We start from the raw sequence: 13,776 nt of genomic DNA on the forward strand, positions 1-13,776 counted from the left end.
GGAACCATGCAGCTGCCAAGAGGTGTCAAGGAGTCCATGTGGTCCTGTAGGTCCTGTGTGGCTTAGTTGGTAGAGCATGGCACTCCAAACACCAGGGTTGTGGGTTTGATTCCCACAGGGGACCAGTAGAAAATGTATGCACTCACTATTGTAAATCCTCTGATAAAATGACTAAATATGTTTTTTTAAACTGATCTCTGTATGGCACCAAGGTAGAGCAGTCAGTGGGAGTAGTGTGACCGTTGGCAGTCTGTCTGTCAATGCATGCACTACTCTCCCCGTTACAGCTGTCTATGTTACTGTTACAGCTGTCTATGTTACTGTTACTGTTACAGCTGTCTATGTTACTGTTACAGCTGTCTATGTTACTGTTACTGTTACAGCTGTCTATGTTACTGTTACAGCTGTCTATGTTACTGTTACAGCTGTCTATGTTACTGTTACAGCTGTCTATGTTACTGTTACAGCTGTCTATGTTACTGTTATAGCTGTCTATGTTACTGTTACAGCTGTCTATGTTACTGTTACTGTTACAGCTGTCTATGTTACTGTTACAGCTGTCTATGTTACTGTTACAGCTGTCTATGTTACTGTTACAGCTGTCTATGTTACTGTTACTGTTACAGCTGTCTATGTTACTGTTACAGCTGTCTATGTTACTGTTACAGCTGTCTATGTTACTGTTACAGCTGTCTATGTTACTGTTACAGCTGTCTATGTTACTGTTACAGCAGTCTATGTTACTGTTACAGCTGTCTATGTTACTGTTACAGCTGTCTATGTTACTGTTACAGCTGTCTATGTTACTGTTACAGCTGTCTATGTTACTGTTACAGCTGTCTATGTTACTGTTACTGTTACAGCTGTCTATGTTACTGTTACAGCTGTCTATGTTACTGTTACAGCTGTCTATGTTACTGTTACAGCTGTCTATGTTACTGTTACAGCTGTCTCTCTCCCCGTTACAGCTGTCTCTCTCCCCGTTACAGCTGTCTATGTTACTGTTACAGCTGTCTATGTTACTGTTACAGCTGTCTCTCTCCCTGTTACAGCTGTCTATGTTACTGTTACAGCTGTCTATGTTACTGTTACAGCTGTCTATGTTACTGTTACAGCTGTCTATGTTACTGTTACAGCTGTCTATGTTACTGTTACAGCTGTCTCTCTCCCTGTTACAGCTGTCTATGTTACTGTTACAGCTGTCTCTCTCCCTGTTACAGCTGTCTATGTTACTGTTACAGCTGTCTATGTTACTGTTACAGCTGTCTATGTTACTGTTACAGCTGTCTATGTTACTGTTACAGCTGTCTATGTTACTGTTATAGCTGTCTATGTTACTGTTACAGCTGTCTATCTCACTGTTACAGCTGTCTATGTTACTGTTACAGCTGTCTATGTTACTGTTACAGCTGTCTACGTTACTGTTACAGCTGTCTATGTTACTGTTACAGCTGTCTATGTTACTGTTACTGTTACAGCTGTCTATGTTACTGTTACAGCTGTCTATGTTACTGTTACAGCTGTCTATGTTACTGTTACAGCTGTCTATGTTACTGTTACAGCTGTCTCTCTCCCCGTTACAGCTGTCTCTCTCCCCGTTACAGCTGTCTCTCTCCCCGTTACAGCTGTCTATGTTACTGTTACAGCTGTCTATGTTACTGTTACAGCTGTCTATGTTACTGTTACAGCTGTCTATGTTACTGTTATAGCTGTCTATTTTACTGTTACAGCTGTCTCTCTCCCTGTTACAGCTGTCTATGTTACTGTTACAGCTGTCTCTCTCCCTGTTACAGCTGTCTATGTTACTGTTACAGCTGTCTCTCTCCCTGTTACAGCTGTCTATGTTACTGTTACAGCTGTCTATGTTACTGTTACAGCTGTCTATGTTACTGTTACAGCTGTCTATGTTACTGTTATAGCTGTCTATGTTACTGTTACAGCTGTCTATGTTACTGTTACAGCTGTCTATGTTACTGTTACAGCAGTCTATGTTACTGTTACAGCTGTCTATGTTACTGTTACAGCTGTCTCTCTCCCCGTTACAGCTGTCTATGTTACTGTTACAGCTGTCTATGTTACTGTTACAGCTGTCTATGTTACTGTTACAGCTGTCTATGTTACTGTTACAGCTGTCTATGTTACTGTTATAGCTGTCTATGTTACTGTTACAGCTGTCTATCTCACTGTTACAGCTGTCTATGTTACTGTTACAGCTGTCTATGTTACTGTTACAGCTGTCTACGTTACTGTTACAGCTGTCTATGTTACTGTTACAGCTGTCTATGTTACTGTTACTGTTACAGCTGTCTATGTTACTGTTACAGCTGTCTATGTTACTGTTACAGCTGTCTATGTTACTGTTACAGCTGTCTATGTTACTGTTACAGCTGTCTCTCTCCCCGTTACAGCTGTCTCTCTCCCCGTTACAGCTGTCTCTCTCCCCGTTACAGCTGTCTATGTTACTGTTACAGCTGTCTATGTTACTGTTACAGCTGTCTATGTTACTGTTACAGCTGTCTATGTTACTGTTATAGCTGTCTATTTTACTGTTACAGCTGTCTCTCTCCCTGTTACAGCTGTCTATGTTACTGTTACAGCTGTCTCTCTCCCTGTTACAGCTGTCTATGTTACTGTTACAGCTGTCTCTCTCCCTGTTACAGCTGTCTATGTTACTGTTACAGCTGTCTATGTTACTGTTACAGCTGTCTATGTTACTGTTACAGCTGTCTATGTTACTGTTACAGCTGTCTATGTTACTGTTATAGCTGTCTATGTTACTGTTACAGCTGTCTATGTTACTGTTACAGCTGTCTATGTTACTGTTACAGCAGTCTATGTTACTGTTACAGCTGTCTATGTTACTGTTACAGCTGTCTCTCTCCCCGTTACAGCTGTCTATGTTACTGTTACAGCTGTCTATGTTACTGTTACAGCTGTCTATGTTACTGTTACAGCTGTCTATGTTACTGTTACAGCTGTCTATGTTACTGTTATAGCTGTCTATGTTACTGTTACAGCTGTCTATCTCACTGTTACAGCTGTCTATGTTACTGTTACAGCTGTCTATGTTACTGTTACAGCTGTCTACGTTACTGTTACAGCTGTCTATGTTACTGTTACAGCTGTCTATGTTACTGTTACTGTTACAGCTGTCTATGTTACTGTTACAGCTGTCTATGTTACTGTTACAGCTGTCTATGTTACTGTTACAGCTGTCTATGTTACTGTTACAGCTGTCTCTCTCCCCGTTACAGCTGTCTCTCTCCCCGTTACAGCTGTCTCTCTCCCCGTTACAGCTGTCTATGTTACTGTTACAGCTGTCTATGTTACTGTTACAGCTGTCTATGTTACTGTTACAGCTGTCTATGTTACTGTTATAGCTGTCTATTTTACTGTTACAGCTGTCTCTCTCCCTGTTACAGCTGTCTATGTTACTGTTACAGCTGTCTCTCTCCCTGTTACAGCTGTCTATGTTACTGTTACAGCTGTCTCTCTCCCTGTTACAGCTGTCTATGTTACTGTTACAGCTGTCTATGTTACTGTTACAGCTGTCTATGTTACTGTTACAGCTGTCTATGTTACTGTTACAGCTGTCTATGTTACTGTTACAGCTGTCTATGTTACTGTTATAGCTGTCTATGTTACTGTTACAGTTGTCTATCTCACCGTTACAGCTGTCTATGTTACTGTTACAGCTGTCTATGTTACTGTTACAGCTGTCTATGTTACTGTTATAGCTGTCTATGTTACTGTTACAGCTGTCTATGTTACTGTTACAGCTGTCTATGTTACTGTTACAGCAGTCTATGTTACTGTTACAGCTGTCTATGTTACTGTTACAGCTGTCTCTCTCCCCGTTACAGCTGTCTATGTTACTGTTACAGCTGTCTATGTTACTGTTACAGCTGTCTATGTTACTGTTACAGCTGTCTATGTTACTGTTACAGCTGTCTATCTCCCTGTTACAGCTGTCTATCTCCCTGTTACTGTTACAGCTGTCTCTCTCCCTGTTACTGTTACAGCTGTCTATCTCCCTGTTACAGCTGTCTATCTCCCTGTTACAGCTGTCTATCTCCCTGTTACTGTTACAGCTGTCTCTCTCCCTGTCACAGCTGTCTATGTTACTGTTACAGCTGTCTATGTTACTGTTACAGCTGTCTATGTTACTGTTACAGCTGTCTATCTCACCGTTACAGCTGTCTATGTTACTGTTACAGCTGTCTATGTTACTGTTACAGCTGTCTATGTTACTGTTACAGCTGTCTATGTTACTGTTACAGCTGTCTATGTTACTGTTACAGCTGTCTATGTTACTGTTACAGCTGTCTATGCTACTGTTACAGCTGTCTATCTCCCTGTTACTGTTACAGCTGTCTCTCTCCCTGTTACAGCTGTCTATGTTACTGTTACAGCTGTATCTCTCCCTGTTACAGCTGTCTATGTTACTGTTACAGCTGTCTATGTTACTGTTATAGCTGTCTATGTTACTGTTACAGCTGTCTATGTTACTGTTACAGCTGTCTATGTTATTGTTACAGCTGTCTATGTTACTGTTACAGCTGTCTATGTTACTGTTACAGCTGTCTCTCTCCCCGTTACAGCTGTCTATGTTACTGTCACAGCTGTCTATGTTACTGTTACAGCAGTCTATGTTACTGTTACAGCTGTCTATGTTACTGTTACAGCTGTCTATGTTACTGTTACAGCTGTCTCTCTCCCCGTTACAGCTGTCTATGTTACTGTTACAGCTGTCTATGTTGCTGTTACAGCGGTCTATGTTACTGTTACAGCGGTCTATGTTACTGTTACAGCTGTCTATGTTACTGTTACAGCTGTCTATCTCCCTGTTACAGCGGTCTATGTTACTGTTACAGCTGTCTATGTTACTGTTACAGCTGTCTATGTTACTGTTACAGCTGTCTCTCTCCCTGTTACTGTTACAGCTGTCTATCTCCCTGTTACAGCTGTCTATCTCCCTGTTACAGCTGTCTATCTCCCTGTTACTGTTACAGCTGTCTCTCTCCCTGTTACAGCTGTCTATGTTACTGTTACAGCTGTCTATGTTACTGTTACAGCTGTCTATCTCCCGTTACAGCGGTCTATGTTACTGTTACAGCTGTCTATCTCCCCGTTACTGTTACATCGGTCTATCTCCTCGTTACATCGGTCTATCCTCCCTGTTACAGCTGTCTATCTCCCTGTTACAGCTGTCTATCTCCCTGTTACAGCTGTCTATCTCCCTGTTACAGCTGTCTATCTCCCTGTTACAGGTGTCTATCTCCCTGTTACAGCTGTCTATCTCCCTGTTACAGCTGTCTATCTCCCTGTTACAGCTGTTTTCCTGTTACATCTTTAGATCTTAGCCTCTCTACCATTCCCCACCATTCCAATCATTCAGAATCCCTGGCGCTTCACTGCTTCCCCTCTTCCCTGCATCTAGCTCCAGCTCCAAGCAGTAAGCCTGGGTGTTAGTCTGTTTCTGCTCTCTAGCCAACTCCTTCTGGAATTGTGAGAGCAGAAACCAGGCTACAATGCAGTGGCTTTGAGGAAGGGGGTTTGGAATAAGGCGCTACAAAGCTAATGGTTTGGAGCAACAGGAAGAATAAACAACAGAGTCAACATGTCTCATAACTAGTGAAAACATCCCAGTGTGAGAATAATTTGTCTCCCAAGTGGCGCAGCAGGCTAAGGCATTGCATCTCAGTGCAAGAGGCATAACTACAGTCCCTGGTTCAAATCCAGGCTGAATCACATCCAGCCGTGATTGGGGCTCCCATAGGACAGCGCACAATTGGCCCAGCATCGTCCAGGTTAGGGTTTGGCCGGGGTAGGCCGTCATTGTAAATCAAATTTGTTCTTAACTGACTTGCCTAGTTAAATAAAGGTTCAACAAAAAAACAACTTAAAATACACTTTCTTTCTCTAAGTAACAGGCTGTTTTTCTCTTGAACTTGAGGTTAAAACGCTCGCTTAGCCCCTCGCAGCTTAGCCCCTCACCTCGAGTGACAGGCGGGCGAGGCAGGAGCTACAAAGAGGATTTGCTGTGAAAGGGACTCGGGAGACGAGGAGAAGAAGCGCCAAGACGAGACACGAGAAGAGTGAAGTAGGGGGGGGTTACACAGAGGGTCGCATGTTTCAATACTTAAACATTCCAATTGGCTACGGGTGGCGCGGGGATAATGCTAGCTAACGTCGTAATGCAGCAGTATCAGTTCCACAGCTTCTGATATGTTACACGGGTGGGGCTGAACACTGTTCATGGACTACAGTATGTGGAGGGAGAGAGAGAGCCCCACTATAGCTGGTGGAGAATTGGTGGCTGTTGTGGCCCCTGGTGCCCCAGTCGGAGGACATGTGTTTGATATAATTCCATTCATTCCAGTCATTAAAATGAGCCTGTTCCACCGATTTAAAGTGACACCAGCCTCCACTGGTTGGGGACAACAGGGCCAAGCAAGGGGGGTATGGGGTTGACAGAGAGGCTGGCAGGAACACAAACAGTATCCCAGCTGAGTCACTGGGGGTGACAGAGGCTGACAGGGCTGGTTGGGTTTAGCCTGGCTGGTTGGGGTTAGCCCGGGCTGGTTGGGGTTAGCCTGGCTGGTTGGGGTTAGCCTGGCTGGTTGGGGTTAGCCTGGCTGGTTGGGGTTAGCCCGGGCTGGTTGGGGTTAGCCTGGCTGGTTGGGGTTAGCCCGGGCTGGTTGGGGTTAGCCCGGGCTGGTTGGGGTTAGCCGGGCTGGTTGGGGTTAGCCTGGCTGGTTGGGGTTAGCCTGGCTGGTTGGGGTTAGCCTGGCTGGTTGAGGTTAGCCTGGCTGGTTGGGGTTAGCCTGGCTGGTTGGGGTTAGCCTGGCTGGTTGGGGTTAGCCCGGGCTGGTTGGGGTTAGCCCGGGCTGGTTGGGGTTAGCCTGGCTGGTTGGGGTTAGCCTGGCTGGTTGAGGTTAGCCTGGCTGGTTGGGGTTAGCCTGGCTGGTTGGGGTTAGCCTGGCTGGTTGGGGTTAGCCTGGCTGGTTGGGGTTAGCCTGGCTGGTTGAGGTTAGCCTGGCTGGTTGAGGTTAGCCTGGCTGGTTGAGGTTAGCCTGGCTGGTTGGGGTTAGCCCGGGCTGGTTGGGGTTAGCCCGGGCTGGTTGGGGTTAGCCGGGCTGGTTGGGGTTAGCCTGGCTGGTTGGGGTTAGCCTGGCTGGTTGGGGTTAGCCTGGCTGGTTGAGGTTAGCCTGGCTGGTTGGGGTTAGCCTGGCTGGTTGGGGTTAGCCTGGCTGGTTGAGGTTAGCCTGGCTGGTTGAGGTTAGCCTGGCAGGCTGGCTGGCAGACACAGAAAGGGGGGATTAAAATCAGGGGGAAAAACAATAAAAGTGCAAAGTGCATGCTGAGGGAGGGGAGAAAGGGGCAGATGGGAGGATTTGGGGGTTCAAGCGTTGATCTGGTCTGTGAACAAACAGGGCTGTATGTAGCATTACAATGGCCCACTTAGAGGCAGACTGGGAGAGGTGGTATAGTGGCCTTAACAGAGACACAATGGCAGCACTGCCAGCACACAGCACTCCCACAATATCAGTCTAGACTCACAGAGCATAGGATCAGTAGTAAGCTCTGCGATGGCTGTCTAAAGCACAATATCAGTCTAGACTCACAGAGCATAGGATCAGTAGTAAGCTCTGCGATGGCTGTCTAAAGCACAACATCAGTCTAGACTCACAGAGCATAGGATCAGTAGTAAGCTCTGCGATGGCTGTCTAAAGCACAATATCAGTCTAGACTCACAGAGCATAGGATCAGTAGTAAGCTCTGCGATGGCTGTCTAAAGCACAATATCAGTCTAGACTCACAGAGCATAGGATCAGTAGTAAGCTCTGCGATGGCTGTCTAAAGCACAACATCAGTCTAGACTCACAGAGCATAGGATCAGTAGTAAGCTCTGCGATGGCTGTCTAAAGCACAACATCAGTCTAGACTCACAGAGCATAGGATCAGTAGTAAGCTCTGCGATGGTTGTCTAAAGCACAATATCAGTCTAGACTCACAGAGCATAGGATCAGTAGTAAGCTCTGCGATGGTTGTCTAAAGCACGATATCAGCTGGAAATTGAAAACATCCTAATGGTGGTCTGAACTGATGTGTTTAAGTAGTCAGTCAAATGCTTCAGTATAACCCCGCTACTGAGGTCTGTCAAACGGAAACTCTCTCACTAACAGTGTGGGTCTCTCTCTTCCTGTGCTGGTCTGAGATCAGGTGATGTAAACACAGGCGACACCACTCAACAGACAGAAGATGTTATTGGGACCATCTATAAGAGGAAAGTGGCTGACGCTGGTAGCCACTTCTCGTCACAGTACATGCTCCCATTCTCCCATCTCTCCAAGGTTACACACAGGCACGCACACACATCAGGGTCATATTTTATTTTACCACCACAACTATAAACACTAATAGATCCTGTCTCCAGCAGACGTGGCAAAGCGCAGAGAGTAGATGCTTCGGTACAGAGCAGTGATTAGCAACATAAGTCCTACACTGAGGTTCCTTACTATCACTTTCAGAAACAACATACTACATTACTGTGTCCTTACTACAGAATCATATCCAAACACTTTCAGTAATAACATAGTACCATAGCTGTGAGAAGTAGAGGTGTTGAGGGTGCTGCAGTACCCCATGAAAAATATGAATACATTTGTAAAATAAAAATTCCAGGAAGTTGTGCACTGGGCCTTTACCAGTCCTGTATTAGTGGGCCGATACAGCCGTCTGTAGCGCGGGCCAAATCGCAGTACCCACACCTCCAAACATCTTCCCACGGCTATGCATACTACTGTAAGATTTCTTACTATCGTATCCAAAGACTTTCAGTGGTGATATAGTGTAATCCATCTCCATGCTAATCTCTCCTGTGATGCTCTAATGCTACAATAGAGTGTCTGGACACAATGTACCAACAAAACATCCTTATGTTATCTCTCAGGAATCAGCTCATGTTGCCGAGGCTCCTAAAGCCGACGAGTAGATCATCCTCCCAGTATCACCAGCTAGCTGCTGGCCAACACGGGAATGAACACACTCCAACACACCCATTTACACAGACATAAAACCACTAACAGAAATGTCCAGGAATTCAAAAGCCAAAATACAGATTCTGTTCTTTCAAAAGCAAACTCTAACAAAAACATAATTCTAATCACCTCTGTCTTGCTCTTCGATTTCTCAAACACACACACACGCACACGCACACTCACACACACACACATCCACCCTCACCTGCACCTGCATGAAGGAGCCTCTGTAGAAACAGCAGGCAGCTGCCGACAGGGTGCTCCATAGGCTACAGCGCTCCGTCATGATTCCTTTCTCCTCTCCTGTCCTGTCCTCACAGCTCAGCTCCATTCACCCTGAGGTCCCCAGCACCAGCTCTCCTCTCTGTCACTGTCCCACAGCAGGCAGGCAGCACTCCGCTCCTCTGCAGGCTAGCAGCCCTGGCAGCAGCTCATCTCACTAACACTGTGTGGCAGCTACGCTACCCTACGTTACTAACGCTAGCTAACACTACAGCTGCTACTGCTGGTACTATTGCTACTGCTGGTACTACTGCTGGAACTACTGCTACTGCTGGAACTACTGCTACTGCTGATCAGGGCCCTATCCCCTTGCACTTTGCTGCTACTGTCATATCTCTCTCTCGCTCTCTCTCGTTCACACTCTCACTGTGCTTCACGAGCGCTGGCAGGGATTACCTCATCCGTTTCTGATGAAAGGAGTGGGTGGGGGGAGAGAGGGATGAGGGAGAGGGAGGAGGGAGAGGGAGAAATGCTTGCAGGCACTGGCAGAGGCAAGGCAGACCCCACCCATCCCCTCCTCCTTCATGACCACAGAGAGAGAGAGAAAGAGACAGAGAGAGAGAGCGAAAGAGATAACACAATGAGAGTGAGAGAGAGGGGAGAGAGTGAGAGAGAGAGAGAGAGAGAGAGAGAGAGAGAGAGAGAGAGAGAGAGAGAGAGAGAGAGAGAGGGGGGAGAGAGAGCGAGAGAGTGGGGTCTGTTTGTGTTCACAAAAACAAACAGGCCCTACAGAGACCCAGGACAGCATCACAATTAGACCCAACCAAATCATGAGAAAACAAAAAGAGAATTACTTGACACATTGGAAAGAATTTCCCAAAAAAGAGAGCAAACTAGAATGTTATTTGGCCCTAAACAGAGAGTGCACAGTGGCAGAATACCTGACCACTGTGACTGACCCAAAATTAAGGAAAGTTTTTACTATGTACAAACTCAGTGAGCATTGCCTTGCTATTGAGAGAGGCCGCCGTAGGCAGACCTGGCTCTCAAGAGAATGCAGGCTATGTGCTCACTGCTCACAAAATGAGGTGGAAACTGAGATGCACTTCCTAACCTCCTGTCAAATGTATGACACACATTAAAGACACATATGTGACTCGTTTCAGGAAACTAGGCGTATGTCGCACGTCACTACTTCACAGGAGAGGCATTTGAACGTAAACTTTTTTTAAATTTTTATCAAAATGTGTTTTTTGGCAGAAATGCCTTCTGGAATATGTGAACTTTCATGTGCCTTAATAACAAACTTGTATTCCATCTGTAAATACAAATAAAACTGTTAAATTACAAGTCTAGTTGGTTCAGCCACGGAAACTGGCTGAGATAATGGATGGGCTGGACATGCAGGGAGATGAGTTTGGATTGGTCTGCCATGTAGCATGGTTATGTTTATAACATGAGCTGCTCAGTATGTGTTGACAGTCCTTTCTACCGCGCCGTTATTGAAATATATAGCGTTAGCCATCGAGAACAATAAAGGTTTTGCAACTTCTCTCAACAACATTGATGCCCTGAATTTAGCAGGTGCTATCGACAGATCAGTTGGAAAAAGTGATTTGCTACTTTCTGTAAAAGCCACAGTCAGTGCGAACCGGAGTGACTTGACACGCTGGCCAAACAAAATGGACTTAAATATTTCCAGTCGGCCTGAAGCATTCATCCATGTATATGGGAAAGAGTCTTGCTACATTTTCAGATATTACACATGTCTAATTTACTCAGAAAGTTGTTTTCATTGCAAGTTAAAGCATACTGTTAGCTAGCTAGTGAACGTTAGCTTGCTGGCTCGCTAGCTAACGTTAGGTGTATGCTCTGTGTAGTAATATTATTAGAATCAGAAATCAATTTGCATTCTTAGCTATAGCTTAATGTTAGCTAGCTAACATTTAACCTGGTTGGTTAGCTTTAGCTATCTTCAGATTCATACTATATCCTTGCCAAAGTTGGTATTGGTTGGTAGTAGTATGAGTTGGGATTATGCCAGCTCATTGTTTAGCTAGCTATATGTCTAAGCAACACAGATGATTACATGACCCATCAAGTTAGCCAGGTGTCTCTGTGGGTGATTACGGCCATCTATTGTATTTCATAAACATGTGTTCATGTCTTGACAATAGTGACCCATCCACCTAGCTAGATGTAGCTGGGGAGTGGTTATAGCATTTCCTTCACATGACCCATCAATTTAGACAAGTGCGTCAGGTAAGCGTCATCTAATAATTATAAAATATTTGTATTATGTGTTTTTGATATTGCTACTATGCAAGTAACCATTTCACTGTACTGTTTACACCTTCTGTATCCTGTGCATGTGACAAATAAACATTGATTTTATATGATATAGTGTATGTTTACCAGAGATGGTAATGTGAAGAACAACATGACCTGCACCAAAGTCAGATTTGGATATAGGCCAAGGACTGGATAAAGTGTATTTTTAACTGGACTTTTCCTTATTGTAGGCTACTACTTTCACCACTTTTAGTCTTGAAATATTTGTCTGTTTACTACATTAATCACTCTGTTTAGCAAATGGCCTCACATGTGAATCCTTAAAGAGATGGGTGGGGCTAGGGCTTAAGAGGGTGTGAACGAGGGGTGTAGACAAAGAAGAGCTCTACAGTAGGTGTACCAAAACATTCAAGTGCCATTTTCTCAAAAGTGGGGTTACAAGTTTATCAACTTTCAAAGCAGAATTACTTTCCCATTGTTCTTCAACTGCAGTGTATGATATATCCTTATCTACCCCTGAGTCTCTACTTTTATCCAATGTAAAAATTAAAAATAAACACAATTTCAAATTGTGCTACATAAAACCGAATCGAGGCGGTCGGTCACATATTTCCCTCAGATTACACAGACTCACAAAGAATTTGAAAACAAATCCAATTTTGATAACCTTGCATATCTATTGGGTGAAATATCACAGTGTGCCATCACAACAGCAAGATTTGTGACCTGTTGCCACAAGAAAAAAGCAACCAGTGAAGAACAAACACCATTGTAAATACAACACAAATGTATGTTTATTTATCTTCCCTTTTGTACTTTAAATATTTGCACATCGTTACAACAATGTCTCTATTCCTCTGAAATGTTTGTGAGTGTAATGTTTACTGTTTTTGAATGTTTATTTCACTTTAGTTCATTATTGAGTTCACTTGCTTTGACAGTGTAGACATATGTTCCCCATGCCAATAAACCCATTGAATTGAATTGAGAGAGAGAAAGAGAGAGGAGGGAGTTGTGCCTCTTTAGTTTCAGCACTTTCTCAAAGGAATCTGTCCTTTATTTTTAGTTGAAAGGAATTGCATGGTGACAAGAGGGGGTGAAGAACGCACTCACAAACACATTTCTAATCTCATTTACACATGCATACATCTCAACTTTTTTGTTCAGAATGGTAAATTGGATAAAAATATTTCTGTTTATGTGTGAGTGTTTGCAGGTATATGTTGTTGTGCTTGTATACAGTGCCTTCAGAAAGTATTCAGACCCATTGACCTTTTACACATTTTGTTACGTTACAGGGTTGTTCTAAAATTGATGAAATAAAGTATAATATACACACAATACCCCATAATGACAAAGCAAAAACAGTTTTTTTAAATTTAAAATTTAAAAACAGAAATACATTATTTACATAAGTATTCAGAACCTTTGCATTGACGGGTCTACCACCTAACTACCCCAGTACTTCCCTACCCCTACCCCTCACTACCCCCTACCCCCCTACACCCTAACTAGGCATTCAGGCCAAAGAGTTTAATCTTGTTTTCATCAGACCAGAGAATCTTGTTTCTCATGGTCTGAGAGTCTTTAGGCACCTTTTGGAAAAGTCCAAGTGGGCTGTTATGTGCCTTTTACTGAGGAGTGGCTTCCGTCTGGTAACTCTACCATAAAGGCCAGATTGGTGGAGTGCTGCAGAGATGGTTCTCCTTCTGGAAGGTTCTCCCATCTCCACAGAAGAACTCTGGAGCTCTGTGAGAGTGACCATCGGGTTCTTGGCTTCTCCCCCGATTGCTCAGTTTGGCCGGGCGGCCAGCTCTAGGAAGAGTCTTGGTGGTTCCAAACTTCTTCCATTTAAGAATGATGGAGGCCACTGTGTTCTTGGGTACCTTCAATGATGCAGCAATGTTTTGGTACCCTTCCCCAGATCTGTGCCTCAACACAATCCTGTCTCTGAGCTATATGGACAATTCCTTCGGCCTCATGGCTTGATTTTTGCTAGACATTTATCTGTACAAACAATAGTACGCAAGTATAAACACCATGGGACCATGCAGCCGTCATACCGCTCAGGAAGGAGACGCATTCTGTTTCCTAGAGATGAACGTACTATAGTGCGAAAAGTGCAAATCAATCCCAGAACAACAGAAAATGACCTTGTGAAGATGCTGGAGGAAACAGGTACAAAAGTATCTATATCCACAGTAAAACGAGTCCTATA

The 13,776-nt window shown here is 44.2% G+C and overlaps 1 protein-coding gene across 3 annotated transcripts in view; it reads right to left on the reverse strand.

Annotated features, from left to right (window-relative positions):
- Nucleotides 1-13,776, reverse strand: part of LOC129810962 (SH2 domain-containing protein 3C-like) — a 167,579-nt gene that overhangs the window by 89,931 nt on the left and 63,872 nt on the right. Inside the window, exon 1 of one of the 3 annotated variants that reach the window (XM_055862018.1) lies at nucleotides 9,256-9,716. The exons of 1 other annotated variant lie outside the window; for it this stretch is intronic. In XM_055862018.1, the coding sequence (XP_055717993.1) occupies nucleotides 9,256-9,375 (120 nt within the window). In that variant the 5' untranslated portion in view covers nucleotides 9,376-9,716. Of the gene's footprint in view, nucleotides 1-9,249; nucleotides 9,717-13,776 lie in introns of those variants that run through there. One more of the 3 variants, XM_055862009.1, reaches the window with a different exon arrangement.

Source organism: Salvelinus fontinalis, chromosome 2 (genome assembly GCF_029448725.1).
Source record: "Salvelinus fontinalis isolate EN_2023a chromosome 2, ASM2944872v1, whole genome shotgun sequence".
Taxonomy (NCBI): domain Eukaryota; kingdom Metazoa; phylum Chordata; class Actinopteri; order Salmoniformes; family Salmonidae; genus Salvelinus; species Salvelinus fontinalis.